Source organism: Fusarium redolens (genome assembly GCF_020744475.1).
Source record: "Fusarium redolens strain MPI-CAGE-AT-0023 chromosome Unknown BKA55scaffold_22, whole genome shotgun sequence".
NCBI classification, from domain to species: Eukaryota; Fungi; Ascomycota; class Sordariomycetes; order Hypocreales; family Nectriaceae; genus Fusarium; species Fusarium redolens.
In genome coordinates, this window is record NW_025763685.1 from 165,875 (window position 1) to 181,048 (window position 15,174).

The 15,174-nt window shown below is 51.7% G+C and overlaps 3 protein-coding genes across 3 annotated transcripts; 1 reads left to right on the plus strand and 2 right to left on the minus strand.

The window, feature by feature from the left end:
• Positions 1-2,067: 2,067 nt before the first annotated feature.
• BKA55DRAFT_654355 (uncharacterized protein) lies at positions 2,068-3,918 on the minus strand (the record flags this gene model as incomplete). Its single annotated transcript, XM_046197392.1, has 1 exon — positions 2,068-3,918. Exon 1 carries the CDS (start codon positions 3,886-3,888, stop codon positions 2,068-2,070), a length of 1,821 nt encoding a protein of 606 aa, XP_046043092.1. The 5' UTR covers positions 3,889-3,918.
• A 6,792-nt stretch (positions 3,919-10,710) lies between these two features.
• On the plus strand, positions 10,711-11,881 carry BKA55DRAFT_582871 (uncharacterized protein). Its single transcript, XM_046194146.1, has 10 exons — positions 10,711-10,733; positions 10,801-10,980; positions 11,032-11,077; positions 11,157-11,207; positions 11,259-11,330; positions 11,411-11,445; positions 11,514-11,540; positions 11,596-11,622; positions 11,773-11,793; positions 11,865-11,881. Exons 1-8 carry the CDS (start codon positions 10,724-10,726, stop codon positions 11,610-11,612), a joined length of 438 nt encoding a protein of 145 aa, XP_046043093.1. The 5' UTR covers positions 10,711-10,723; the 3' UTR covers positions 11,613-11,622; positions 11,773-11,793; positions 11,865-11,881.
• A 39-nt stretch (positions 11,882-11,920) lies between these two features.
• BKA55DRAFT_654357 (uncharacterized protein) lies at positions 11,921-13,535 on the minus strand. Its single transcript, XM_046197393.1, has 3 exons — positions 12,095-13,535; positions 11,989-12,033; positions 11,921-11,958 (listed from the first exon to the last, which is right to left on the minus strand). The coding sequence occupies exon 1, from the start codon at positions 13,434-13,436 to the stop codon at positions 12,294-12,296; it is 1,143 nt and encodes a 380-aa protein (XP_046043094.1). The 5' UTR covers positions 13,437-13,535; the 3' UTR covers positions 11,921-11,958; positions 11,989-12,033; positions 12,095-12,293.
• Between the last annotated feature and the right edge of the window lie 1,639 nt (positions 13,536-15,174).

Genomic DNA, 15,174 nt, shown 5'->3' on the forward strand with positions numbered 1-15,174 from the left:
ATGGCGAAAGCCCTGCATGGAATGTGCGCAGAGGAAAGGCCTCGGATGATGGTTGTCAAGCAAGCCGATACTTCTGGCTATCTCATTTGCCGTTTGAACCTGTTCGTGGGGAACCAAGAACAGCAAAGCTATGAAGGTATATTGCCCATGTGTGTTCTTTACCTTTCTGCTGGGGCCTAAAGCTTCTTTTAACACCTCATCCTTATACATACAGTTGTAGCTATGAAGAAGGTTAGTAATGTGTCTCGAATGTTCTGCTACATTGACGAACGTACTGGCTTGGTGGCGAGCTGATAGCCCAAGGGGTGCATCTCCCATTCCACGAGAGAAATATTGGATGACCGAAAGTTGTTCCGAGTTTGGAAAACGTAGCCATCTGATGCCAATTGAACATTGGTCACAGAAATGCCCCCTAAAATGAAGATTTTGAGCTGAGAAATGCAAGGTTGGGTTTGGTGCCCAAGTTTCCAAGTAAATGCGCCACTACTTTATCAACAGAGCAGATTACAAGCGAGGCATCAATTAAGTAGAAGAGCATTGAACTAACTACCTCTCTTATATACAAAAACCAGCAAATTCCCTTAGTCGCTATGAATAGGCCAGCTACACAATCTGTTTGCTGAAGCAACGACGGACAGCTGCCTGTCTGCCATGATGTCTTGACTAGTCGCCATTTGGTCTGCGACATGGCGACTAACACGTACAGGCCAAAGCTGCTACGCTTTCGCCGGGATTGGTCAAACTCCACAAAACAATTTTGACGAAATCGCCGGCCTTTGGTTCATTGTATGATACTATAGCAATGTTGTGTCTTGTCAAAGATGCAGGCCTGCTGTGACATTTCATGACTTGGAAATACTCGCTCATGCTTTGTTCAACAGCGCCTCTAGCTTGTCGTCACTCTAGACGTTTTTATGCCTTATCTAGGTATAGCATAAAACCATGCGAAAAAAAAAAAAATACATATGGAGACTGTAATGCAGATCGAAAGACGGGATTGGCTAGAGGCAAAATTGGGAAGAATATCAGACGAGGATCTGAATATCTGAGTACTTAAATATGTCGAGTACTGGAGGAATTATGAAGGGCTGTAGGGGCGCGATAAGCTTCAGCACCAGGGCAAGTTACAGGGTACTCTACAGGGCATTTTACAGGGCATTCTATAGGACATTTTACAGCGCTGATGCGCATCCTTCGACTTAATTATGGAAGCGACAGATGTTCATGGTGTGCCTACTTATCTAATGAGTATCATCCTGTAAGGAAATATGGAACGATTAAATTATGAGGACTGTTGATTGAATGTAGGTATGCTGTGTCAATTTAATTGCGCTGCTCGTTCAGCGGTATAGAAGGGGACCGTGTGATACATCGAATAGATCGATATCGTGAGACGTTCACTAGCGTTAACTCCTCATCATACAGGGAACTCGTAACTGACGAGAACTGCTGCAAATCACGACAATGTCTAGGCTGCTGTGTTGGTATCAACAAGCCGCTGATATGAACATGCGTAGGTGTGATGAACAACGCAGTGTTTGACTACATGCTAGTCTCCGCATATGTCGCCAGAGTGCATACACCAGAGCGCTGGCCTCTTCAGGGCACTTTGCTGCCATGTCAAAAGGCTGCTGCGTGAAACAGGCCACTCTCCTTCATGGGAAGCAGTGGACAACAGTTCAGTACAACGGAAATAGAGGCTTCTGTCTGGCCATACGTGTACTGTTGTAGCAGAACCGGAACTGATATGTCTGTTTATAAAGAATCTGCTGGGAACTACCTATTGCAAGCCTGTCAGTTTAAGGGAGATGTTGGTCGACTTTGCTCTCTGGAAGCATCATCAATTATGTAAAGTATTTGGATGCAACAGGCGACACCTTGGCGTGTCCAGAAGTGGAATCTTGTCGCATAAGCCTCGGCTTTGCAACGCAACGCAACGCCAATTTGTCTCTAATCCTTTGCCTTGCATCAAGTCAAACCAATTCAATTTTATGTTATTCACCCTATCTCAATGACCCTATTCAATTTCGTTCAATCTTTCTCATTCTGTCTCCTGACCCAATTTCTTTACGATTCTTGTTCCTTGACCTTTCCTCCCTGTGACTCAATATACTGCTCCCTGGTCTGAAAATCATACTTAGCAGCTAGCATGACATCGTAGTATAGATCAGTAGGCATTTTGCAGCCAAAGAATATTGCTGAATATTCCCATCTCTCAATAAGGTCTTCCACATCATCAAATCCTTTACTTTCCTCGACCACTGCGTTAGGGTCTACCGGAACCCCAGGGTTAAAATCAGAACGCAAAATCGATGTCTGGTTCACCAAGTGATCAATTGCTTCCTTGAATCTGGGGTCGAGAAAGAAGTGATCCGGTGTACAAGACATCGAATCTATAGATCTGAAGAGGCCCAGCTCACCGCATTTAATGAATGCTTCGTCATCCGCAATGCTCATGAGAATGCACCCCTGGAAAACCTCGGTGCAAAAATCGCCATAGGGTCCACCCTCCAACGTAAAGGTAAAGGAGCCTGTGGGGATATCCAAGTCCCGCATAGCAAGAGCGTCAATAAGCCAGGATTGTAACTTCGGGAGAAAGGAAGGGCCATAAAGTGGTCTGGTTTTGGCTCGAGTGATGCAATCCTCACTCGGCCCCGCGAAGTTGTAGATGCAGCCAAAAACACTGACACGGCGCTCCACTCGAAGTAGAGGATTTTCCTTAAATAAAGGGACCAGGCCCTGGGCATGAAGGGATGGCATATTGACTGATGGAGAGTCTTCATGTAATGTGACCCTGCGGATCTGAATTCGCTGGTCAACGGGTAGCCTTTGGAGGAACCGTATCGCTGAAGCGGTAGCAGAGAATCTTATTTTCTTGCGATAGCGATAATCGAAATGTTGGACCAATCTCATGGGATTATCATATTCGGTAGCATATTGACCTCGTTCGGCGTTTTCGGGACGTGGCTTACTGGGAGCATCGCCAAGTTCCTGGTAGAACCCGAGGGGATATGTCCAAATTTCAGGGAGCTTCCAGACAAATTCGTGAATATTCAATAGAGCCAATAAATGGGCGACCTCCTCCCGTGAAGGAATATCCCAGAGGTTGAACTTAAGCCTTAGAAACTCTTGCGATTGGTACTTGCCAACCCAGTGGGGCAAGGTCTTGTATACCTGGTTGGCGAATTCTGTTGGTACCTGTTCAGCGATGAGCCGTAGACAATAAGACAGTGCATCTCGGATATCCCCGGATTGCTCCAGCCATTGTTTATGAGGCTGACTTGGTAAGTCACGACATGGGTCCATGAAGTCTTCTTCATGGGCACCAGCAAAGCTGTGATGGGCAAAAGGACCAAGGACATCGGGACCGTCGACGTATAGCCTAAAAAAGAAATCTACCCAGGGGCAGAGAGGAGGTCGCATCCTATCGACAAGGGATTTCGAGCGGGGCCTGTCCCTTACGGGGTTGCTGATATTGTGGTTTGACAATTCTGATTCAAACGCCGACCTGAATCTTGGAAACTTCGAGTCAAGCTGGGCGAACATTGCTGGAGTTATGAACTCAGCAAGATGAAAGACCAAGTCTTGCTCTAGGATGTAATATGCAGTAGCAGCCAGGTTAAAGCAGCCGGCCAAGCTACGCCAGTCATCGCGGAGGAAGCTGGTTGAGAAGTGGATGATGTTGACCGCTAGGGGAATTGTTTTCGTGTCTTTTGCGATAGAGCGACATGTATGTCGAAGGGAGAGGTCAATCAGGGTATGGCCTTCATCGGCATTCGTTAATTTATCAGTTTGGATATCATAGATATAACCGCCATCTACCTTAAGACACTCTTTGAAGATTTGCTGACGGATCTCCGATGGAAGACCTGTAAGGGTTGGAGCCATTTTGGTGAAGGCGACGATGGTGATGATTGAAGGTGGGCAAGTTCACCTGGAAGACTTGGGAGTTATGTTATGTATGTTATGTTATGTATATTTTTCGTCCGGGGGGCCGTAGGCCCCGAAAGTCCCCTACTGGGGCACAGGACGTGCTGAGCTAGAGAAATTGGGACCTATCTACACACTAATTACAGAATACTATGACTTCCTCTCGAATTCCAATTCTGCAGACGCGTCGATAGACCTCACACTATCCAGCATATCAACGGCACAAATGGCGCATCTTATCTAGCCTGTTACCCGTCAGCGGGATGATCAGGCGCGGCTGATGAACGACAGCCGCAAGGTAAGCCCGTTGTTAGGCGATCGTGAGCCTCTGGGCGCGGTAGCCTCAGGGCTGCCTTCAAGTGGTCACGATCAGATAGAGGGCGTGCTAGCGCCCTTCATCTGGCCGAGAACAGGTAAGAGAGAAAGGTAAGAAAAAGGAAATGTATAAGGGTAAAAGAGGGGAGGAAGGATGCGAGTGCGTCCCGGGTCGTGCTCGTCTAATAACGAGGACAGATCTTTCCAAAGAAAACGCTGGCTTTAGACAGTTCGGTGAACTTGGTGAAGTCTCTTCCTGTTGCCAGGTTGACTGCTGCATTCGGTGAGGGTGCCAACCTCATCCGATGACGCGGCGGTACCTTTCTGCAGTAGAAGATGTGGTCCGGTGCTTTGCGTCGGTTGCATGAGCAGACCAGGCGTGCATCACTATGGTCGAATCTCTCGTGATATGCGGCGAAGTCCCCATGAAGCGACCTTGCTGCCAGCAGATGGTGCAAGGCTGCACGCGGGAGCGACAGCTCCGGCGGACAGCCTGTAGTCGCCTTGAGATTGAGTCTTTTGTACTGCTCAGGAGCGGAGGTGGACCACCACGCCTGGAACGCTTCTTTCGGCTTCTGTCTTGCGATTCTTCGTAGGTAAGCCAGCGTCGGTTGAGCGCCTTCGGGCTCGGGGAGCGATGACGCTGCCTTTGCCAGCTTGTCGGCCTGTTCGTTGCCAGGGATGTTGGAGTGCCCTGGCACCCAGCGAACTTGGATGGCTCCATGCGATGTCGTCAGAGCTTGGAACTCGAGAAAGACGTTTTGAGAGGATTCAGAAGGAGTGCCTCGTAGACACGTGGCGGCTGCCAGGTTATCTAGGCAGATGAATATATTCTGTGTTGCTAATTCTCGCAGGTTTAGAGCAGCCTTCAGGCCCTCTAAAGCCCCGGTAGCTTCAGCATCGAAAACCTCAGCAGGTCCGAGGCGACCTGATCCGTCAAAGATGGGGATATTGTTCTGATGGATGGTGAAGCCATAGCTGGCAGCCCCTTCTGAGGAAAGAGAGCCATCCGAGTATACGACCAAGGTGAGCGGGTCGAGAGACTCGACCCAGCGGGAAAAGGCGTCAGCCGATTTCTCTTTAGACGCTGTCTGCAGTGGGGGCAACTGTTCTTGATGGAAGCATCGATAGACGAGTTTCGGCCGCGTGCAGGGTGCAAAGAGTTCGTTTGCACGTCGAAGGCGCGTCCTGAAGCTGCTCTCTGCCTGTATTTGATATCTTCGTTTGATGAGGTCGTGGTAAGTAGGCTGTCGGGGCGGGCGCGTTCGGATCGCCAGAGGATGAGCCTCATCCAGCGATTTGAGTCGTGCGGAGAACCTAAGTCGCCTCGCGTCAAGCAATTGATCGACTGGTGGTATCCCGCTTTCTCTGTGGAGGACGGTGATGGGTGTCGTCTTCCAGACGGGAAGAATGGCCTTCATAGCCTGTTTCATGGCTTTTGTCATTATTTGCACGAGATGCTGGTTACTCGATGGTAGATCTTTCGTAGGATGGGTCCACCGCGGCCTGGTCTTGCCCGGGTACCACGCCTCTGAGCCGTGGAGCAGCACTGGCTCGACACATGCTCTGACGGCGCCTCGCACGGCGCTCGGTAGAGGGCCGTGTACCGTGTTGGTGAGCCCCCGCAAATGATAAGCCACTGCCTTTGCTTTGGCCGCCCACTTTTCGACATGAAGTCGAAAAGATAGTCTGCTATCCAACCAGATACCAAGCCAGCGTAGAGCTGGTTCAGGGTATTTCTCGACATCGCCGTGGCGCACTGCCGGCGCAGTCCTGAGTTTGCTGCGGGAGAAATGCATGACTTCGGTCTTCTTCGTGTCGAAGGACACGCCATTCTCCGCGCCCCATCGCACCATCTCGGCGATGGAACTAGATGCCATGGCAGAAGTCTCGTCTACTGTGTCGCCTATGGACAGGATGGCCGTGTCGTCTGCATAGCCGAAGCGACCCTGAGGGTTCCCTAATCGATAGATTGGCTCAGTGTAGAGCAGAAAGAGGATTGGCGATACCGGCGACCCCTGAGGGAGGCCGCACTGAAGGGGAGAAGAGGGCGTGACTGTGTCTTGGTACCTGACACGCGCCGACCGGCCGCCCATGAAGGAGCCGGCCCAGCGAGCCAGATGATTAGGCCAGCCTTGCTCACGAAGACGCAGGACGAGCCTGTTGCGCATGACGGTGTCGAAAGCACCTTGGACGTCCATTGTGACTAGAGTCGCCACCTTCTTGCGTGCAAACGCTTCTTCAATATCATGGACCAGAGCAGTTACCAAGTCTGTTGCCGACCTCTTGGGGAGCGCCCCAGCTTGCTGCGGATGAAGGACGCTGTAGTGAACGGCTGCCCAGGCTAGGCGGCGCGCGATCAGTCGTTCTAGTCCCTTACCAAGACAGGAGAGCAGTGAGATGGGTCGCCATGCTCGTGGTTCGGTAAGGTCTCTCCGTCCCGGTTTCGCGATCATGACCACCTCCGCCTCCTTGAATGGTTTTGGATGATGGCCTATGGTAAGGCATCTTTCGAAGAGACGCCGGACGTGTGTACCGATGGTATGCCATACTGCTTCAAGAAGTTTGACTGTGATGTTGTCTGACCCTGGGGATGTATTGCCTGTGTGACAAGTCGCATATTGCGCCTCCTCCAGAGAGATTTCGGGAGAGAATGGGATCGATCTAGGTGGGAATACTGGCGTCCATGCGTTTGCGATGTCGTCCTCCGCAGTTCTTCGTTCAAGCGTGGCCTGTCGGAGTGCGTTGGCTTTATCCATCTGGCTTTCGTACACGACGTTATCGACCTGTAGAGGTGGCGGCTGGAAGGCTCCTGGGGACTTTAGCCACCGGACAGCTTTGAAAACGTCGCTACTGCTGGAGAAGCCATCGATGAGGTTACGCCAATAGCGCCTCTTGGCCCGACGGACCACACGATGAAAGCCTCTTTTGGCGATCTGAACGTCCTGGTTGAAGCCGAGTGGGTAGCTTCTTCTGATGGCTCGAAAAGCAGCCGCGGCGTCGGCGCACTCCTCCGTCCACCAGGGAGCCGGGCGTCCGCCTTTCCGCGCGGGCCTCCCAGACGCTTTTGCTGCTGATGTTAGTAGACTCACGAGTGAAGACGCAAGCTCGTCCAGCTCCTCGGGGGTCGAATCTGTGAGGGGGATTCCTGTAGCGCCAAGCTCTACGATCTCGACGAATCGTTTAAGCTCGTCTTCCGTCGTCACTCGAATCTTGCCTGGCTGCACCGGAGTCGATCTGACGTCTGGGAAGGTCAGGCTGAGCGTGAAGTGGTCAGAGCTGGTGGCGAGATGGTCCTCGACGATAGCTTCAGCAAGTGGTAGGTTAGTAAAGGCAAGATCGATTGTGTTGCCGTACGGGTTTGTTGGGATATCTAAAGTGTTGAGAAGGCTGAGGTCATTCTCAGACACCCATCCTGCTATCTCTTGCCCCCGGTTCGTAGTTTGGCCTGTTTGCCAGCTACGATGTCTGGCATTGAAATCGCCAGCTACGAGGCAACGTTCCGGGACAGACCATTGAAATAGCGTGTCTAGGGCGTCCCTCTCGTCGTTCTGACGATAGAAGTTGACTATGGTCATGCCGTTGATCGCGAGCCAGAGAATGTCTCGGGTCTGGAAGGGCCGAATTTGGTCGGCAAGGAGTCTGGGGTCTCGCCGGACATATGTCATCACTCTAGGCCGAGTATCGTTGCTATTCCACATGTCGACCGGCGTGAATGTGTCGTATGCAGGGTGAGTCTTGGTTAGACAGCGGGTCTCTGTGTGAGCCGTCCACGGCTCTTGCAAGAGCACAATGTCATATCGTTCCGAGTCGGCCAGCGCCAGGGCGCAGTCGTGGGCCGGAGGGATCTTGCCGACGTTGGCCTGGAAGATCTTGAGCGGCTTCCTGTCGTTCTTTCGTGTTTGAGAATATCTATTCCCGGTCATGAGGACGAGTGATGAGTACGATTCGGCGCTTTCGCGGTGAGCCTGGTCTGGGCTGTTCGGGTTCTTCCTCTGCTTCATAGCCAGCATGAGGGGTCGTGGCCACCATGATGCACGAGGGTGCTCCTGATACAGCTGGGCTGGGAGCACGATGGTTAGGCTGTTCTTGTGATGTGACATCCACGCTTCGTCGCTCAGCCATGCCCTGCTGCGTTTCCTGATGCGATTCCAGATGCCGTTCTCGATGTCGTTGTCGGTATGTCTCCGCACCTACGGTCCGGACATGCTTTCGTTGCTCTTTAGTGAGTCGGCGGAGCACGCCGTGCACTGTCTTTGGCCGAGCTGGGCACCTACGGAAGTTGGCCTGGTGGGGGCCTAAGCAGTTGATGCACTGTTCTCGTGCGATGCAATCGTCTACAAGATGGCCAGTCTCACCACAGCGTCGGCAAACTGGCTGTCTGTGACAGTTGCGGGCAAAGTGGTAGCCCCAGCACGTCTCACACTGTCTGGGTCGGTCGGTTTTGTCAACAAGCCTGGCTGCGCTGCTGCCGAAAAGAGACCAGAATCTCTTTGTGGGCTTCAGAAAGGACACGAGCAGGGCCTTGGTCAAGGGGTTATCCGAGAATTGTCTTCCGGTACGTACATCAATGGGCTTGATCCCAGTCTGGACTTCTATCTCGTCGCTAACGACGCTGTCACTATCCACCTCATTACCGTAAAAGTCAGTCAGCCTTGCGGGAACGTCTGAGACCACATAGGTGAACCATTCCTTGTTCGTTTCTACTGCTGTAGCTCCCAGTTCAGCGGCCCACTCAGCTTGTTTATCTACCAGAAAGTCGCGTGTGACAGAGTCGGCGGCCAGGACGGCCCATCCCGATCTGACCGGGAACACCTGTCGAATTTTGTCCGAGACGGCGCCGAGTTTTTCCCGGATCAGAGTCCGGATGGCATAGCTACTGTGGGCCCTGGCCGGAGCTCCGGCTTCTAGACGGATGAAGACACGGAGGTCTTGTCGGGGTGGGGCGATAGTCGTCTGTTGCCCTTGGCGATGAGGTGGATCTGTTTGTCGGCGTCCATGTTGTTGTTGTTGTCTGTGGGTCAGACGGTCATGGTCAGTGGGAGGCGCGGCAGCAGCGACGCTGCTGTATGTAGGCTTTGGGGTCGCAGGTCCGGAGCAGGAGAGCTCTCGTTTCCAAAAGCCGAGGAAATCATCGGCAAATTGCTGAGCGAAACGTCGTTGCGGTCCGGTGACGAATTGCTGGGCCGCTTCTTCAAATTTGGCACAAAAGGCCTGGAAAACCCCCAGCTTGATGTTGTACTCTTCCACGTATTCTCGCGCGAGATCGTTGGCTGATTCAACGATAGAGATCGGTCGTTGTTCAAAAATGGATGCGGGACTGGCACGCTCAGCTCCTTCCGTAACTGCGGCGATGGTGGCGGGGTTGAGTGGTGAGGATGGTGTCTGAGCCATCCGCCTGGGACCGGGTGAAACACCAATGGTGCCGTTGACGGCTGCCGGACTGTTCTGCAAGAGGGCTGCACGGGCTCCCCGGTTCAGGTTGACGGGAGTGTGGATCCCCAGATCGAAGGGATCCAAGGCAGCGGGCGGGATCGTCGTAGACGAGGCCATCGCCGCGGTTTGCGACTGCGCAAAGCGCAGATTGGAATGTTTGTTGTGCACTTGTTAAGGATTTAGGTGTAGACAGGGCCACTTTCTTAACACTTGTATGCTAAGAAAGTGTGATGACAAAGGAAGGTGGAAGACTTGGGAGGGGCAGACAGCGGGGTTCTTATAGGGTAGTGTGGAGTGCATGAGTCATATCAGGTAGCCAATCAAACGAACAAGCAAACATAGAGAGTTTCACAGGCTGCGATGGACAGGAACAGAAATTTTGGGTGTGGCCATAGCACGTTTCTATTTTTTTAAGTTTGCAAGTTAGCCTCGAAAGGTATATCCAAGCATCTCCAGAGTCTAATATAGTTTAAACATTTATTGCCCCTACAGCCGGCAAAGCTTCATTAAGTCAAATCATCATAGTTAGCTGCCTCAATTGCAGCCTGAACCTAGCTGCACATATGCCAGCTGAAAAGCCCTGTCACCAAAAGTCAGTTGCATGTCAAAATGTCAAGGAGGCGTAACACGTACTTACCTGCTCATCAGCTGGCCCCAACCTTCTTCCTACAACCCACCTGAAAGGCTAAGACACTTCAAGTCAGTTTTCAGTACAACAGACCAAGGCCATAATCGCATGCCTACTCTTTCATCGACCTCTGCTGCCTATTAAAAGGTCAGCATAGATGAAGACCAGATGCGAGATAAGATGTAACAGAGGAAAGAGTAAACTTACATACCACGCTTCAATCATCCATCACGCTTCCGCTTCAAGGTCAGCCAAAGCCTGTCTATAAGAGACCGCGCCGCAAACTCACCAGTAAGTCATCCGACCCGACCCGACTTTCCCTCTATCATATCAGCTTAGCTCTGTCACAGGAACAGGCCAACATACATACCTTCTGGCCGCAACCGCTAACAGCATCACAGCTGCCCCGTCACGATGCCTGCTACTAGTAAACCAACAGTTAGATACTGATAAGATATAACGACCTATCAAGATGGCAGACAAATACTTACTCCGAAGAAGCCTGCAGGCACCCAGGCCCGACGAGCCTTATCTGACTGAAGGCCATGATGTGATCCCTAAGATCGAAGAAGCTCTTGGGCGAAATAAGGGCAAGGGCGATATGCTGCGTATAATGGCCATGGATATCGGAGAGGCCTGGTTTAATAAGGATGATGCCAGCCGCGTCACTATAGAACAGTTAGTATAAGATAAAGAAGGGAGATGATCTTAGATATACTTACGGATGGCGATCTTTGGTTGCGAGATCCTCCTGCTTATATGGTCTATCTATGAGAACCCTCTGATTAACAAAGACTTCCTTGAACGCGAGAAGCAGAAGCTCAAGGATCTAGAAAGGAAGCTATGCAGAGGGGTGCAGCCAAGCAGGAGGGAGAGGGGGTTCCTCAGGGCCCTTAACCTGCTAGAGATGATAAGTAAGTGGCATCATGTTGGCAGTTGTTGAACTTACGGCGGCTTGCATGACGAGTGGCTCAAGGATATCCGGTGGCAGGCCAAGGAGGTACTGGAGAAGACCGAGAACCTGTGACTACAGAGGAGGTCAGGTTAGTATGGATATAATAGCGGAGGAGGGCTTGCTCTAAGAAAGAGTACCAGACAGACCAGGCTGGTCATGGTCTTGGACCACGAGAGCGCGACTGCTAACAACAGCAAGGTCAGTGGCAACTCGGAAGGATGCTAAAAGGCAGGGCAGGCACGGGCTTACAGACGGGGGGATGTCGTACCGCGATGTCTGCTATCCAAGGACGGTCAACGGAGGAGGGGACAGAGGAAGAGGGCGAACATACGGATGGAAGCGGGGTAATCGCGGGGTTCTGCTGAGACGTATTAGAGCCGTGGCAAATAGGTTGGTAAGAGTGAGGTGAGCAGGAAGTGAAACCTTGCAGACTAGGAAAACTGCCAAAGCCAGATTCTGGTAAAGCAAGGCGAGGTCGAAGGATGCGATGGCAGGATAGTGTACGTACTGGAGGAAAAATGTATTGAGTCTAACATCGGTCAGCAACATGAATATACGACATATGGGAGGGAGAGGAGACTGAGGTCGAGTAAGACTTACTTTGTGTGAGTTTAGTTGCCTGAAGTCAAAGACCTGAAGTCGTGACTGACTGAGTAAGTTGGACCAGGCTAATCGAGCAAGGGAGAATGGAGGGGCTTACATTTGGCGTCGGCGGCGAAAAGAGGATCAAATGAGTCACGAGACAGATCACGTGACCAAATGAGCAAATCCTGATGAACAGCTTGAGCAGGAGTCGATCAGAAGGGATGGAAAAAGTTGGAGATACTTACAGCTGTAACATCAGTGCACCATCAATATAAACAGGGGTCTCATAGTCAGGTAAAGGGCCTAACGAGGAGCCCTAAAGACGTGAATTGGAATAGATGAAGAAGGCATAATCCAACGAAGGCCTAAATGTAATGCAAGGATTGAGTTTTGGGTGAACCTGGTCCGGCAACCTCACCGTCTTCCATAACCCGTGTGTGGAGGTTAAGAACCTCCGGCGTTGAAATAGAACATAGAGTCCAGTCGAGCCAACGCGAACTGTTCAAGCCTGAAGTACACCATGGCCCAGTGAACAGCAACTTTCAGGTCAGTCGTCAGAAGCGTCTCCCATCGGAAATGCTTGACCTCCCGAATCAATAGTAACCTGGCATCGTGAAGATCAGGGCAGTGCATGAACATGTGATAAACCGTCTGGTTAGGGTGTCCGCAGGTGCAGGTGGCTTCAACTCGTACTCTGACGACTTCGTTGGAACCAGGAAGCGTGACATCCCTCATCACGTTGCATTTGTTCAAGTACCCATTGAGCCCAATGCACTCGGTCCGCAATTGCATCCCGAGTGTAGACTCAGGGCGTGTCATGCCCTTATAGTAAGCCAAACTTTCTGCGCCCCATCCCTCCGTAAGCGCGAGAGGGCGGTAGGTAGAGGTTTGCTTGTCCAATCGCTTCTTGAGGTAGGCTTTCCATCCTTTGGCACTCTCCTCAGCTGCTTGCATAATCGCTTGTTGTTCGATAGCCTTGTTGCGGTTGACCGGGTTCCTCCAAGCCTGAAGAACTGTCGTCTCGCATGGACCCTTCCAAGTAGCGCGAAATCGCAGTCCGGCCGCCTTGACTAACCCGCGCGCCCTGCTATCGAGGATTTCGAAGGCGCTATTGTTGTATTGGCCATACTTGTCGTGGAGCCTCCCGTCCTCATACGCCCGGGCTTCGTACTCAAACCAGAAGTCATAAGTGCGCATCTTCAAAGCCTTGGCGCGAATCGATATCGACATGCGGTAGAGGAAGACTTCAATACTGTCCAGGTGACACTCCTTCTCCAAGACGTCGTGTGAGGTGCCTCGTATCGAACCGGACAGCAGCATGATGCATTTGTATTGGAGCTTTCGGAGTCGAGCTATCTGGGGCTTTGGTAGTGAACATTGCAACCCCCCGCCCGTGAGGCTGACAAACCAAGCTGGGCAAGCATAAGAAATGATAGGCCGAATCTTGCAGATGTAATATTGCCTAGATTTGTCGAGCGTTATGCCCCAGTTGGCCCCAGATATTCGAGATTGATACCTCAACGCTGTCGTAACCTTTTCCTCGATAAGAGTCAAATGGTGTTCAAAGGACATCTTGGGATCCAACATAAGCCCAAGAACCAGAAGCTTTTCATGCTGAAGGCATTGCGGGTTGCTCTTGAGCTCATCGATGTCGGGCAGTAGCGTACACGGGGGCTCAACCTTTGGCTTCTCCTTTGGCGCATCGTTCGGCCCCGGGTTCTCGCGTTTCTGTTTGTCACTCTTGCTCTTTTCCTCACTTACTGGACGTTGAAAGTGCATGACCAGGGACTTGTGCGGAGAGAATGAGAGATGGACGCCTTTGGCCCATTCCATGATAAGATCGTGGAATACCTTCAAGGCACCGCAATTCTCCTCGTACGAGGAGGAGACAGCCATGAGATATGTGTCATCCACATACGCAAACACATGAACCTCAACGCCTGGCCGCTTCAGTGTCTTCATTTTCTCGGCAAGCATCGCAAGCAACGGTGCAGTGTAGAACAAGAAGAGCAGGGGGGAGAGCGGGGATCCTTGGGGGATACCAATGTTGACAAAAAATGGTTCTGAAACGCTTTGGGGCAGTTTGAGAACGGTGCTGCGGTCGGAGAGAAACGAGTGAATAAGGCGGAGGAACCACGTAGGGACGCGATAGTCGGCAAGGGTCTGGAGTAGTATGATGCGATCAACACAATTATAAGCCCCAGATATGTCAAGTGCCATCAACGATACATACTTTTGAGACTTGTTCCCCCGTGGTTTCCAGGCCCAGGCTTTGCGCACAACACCCAACATGGCTTTGAGAGCGTCCGTTGTCGATCTGCCAGGAGCGCCATATTGTGTCTCGGGAAGAAGATTGTGATCCAACGCAAGCTTCTTCAGGCGTTGGGCAAGAACCCTTTCGAATAGCTTACCGAGACACGATAACAATGCTATAGGGCGCCAGCTATTTGGAACGTTATAGGTAGACTTACCGGCCTTGGGCAACATCACCGTGATAGCTTTCCTGAAGTCTGCCGCGTGGCGGCCAAGCCTGATGCATGCGTTGAAAAGCTTAGTGATGTAAGGCGCTGCCAGCTTGCGACACAACTTGAGGGCCTCGTTGGGGACCTTGTCCTCCCCGCAGGCCTTCTTTGACGGGAGCTTTTGGATCATCATCATGATCTCGAGCTCCGTCAAGACCCGATCCATTTCCAACTCCTCCCGATCAGGGCTGAGGTATGGGAAGGGAAGTTCTGAGGCATCACACTCGCTCGTGTTTGTCCATATGAAATCGCGGATACACTTCTGTTTGTCCTCCTCTGAAGCAAACGTAGTCCCGCCATGGACAAGTGGGGACATGTTCATGACATTCCGGGGCTGGGATTGCGATTTGCCCATCGAAGTCGCCACCCAGAGAGCCTGACCCTCAATGTGTTCGCGATAGGCTCCCCGGGAGTTGCTGTGCAGCGGCTTGATGCGGTTATCCAGTTGAATGTCTGGGCCCCCGGGAGTCGAGAGGCAATCAGTCGAAAGGATGTTCCGCATGCGAGGATCCAACGGCTGTTGTCGTGGTGGTGGATTTGCGAGACGGCTCGGGACATTTTCCTGTGCAGACTCATAAATAACCTGAATAAGTATCGATGCAAAGGCATCCAAGTCTTGATCAGAGTCCACTGCCATGCCATCGAGATCGTGAAGACCTTCTTCGACGGCTTTGAGGGAACACTCGATGTTGGCCCGGTTCCATAGTAGGATTTTACTCTCACCTCTGTAAGAGGTCATATCCAGGACGGTCCTGATGGGACGGTGATCGCTCAGCTCCCAAGGGTTGTCTCGAAAGACTCCC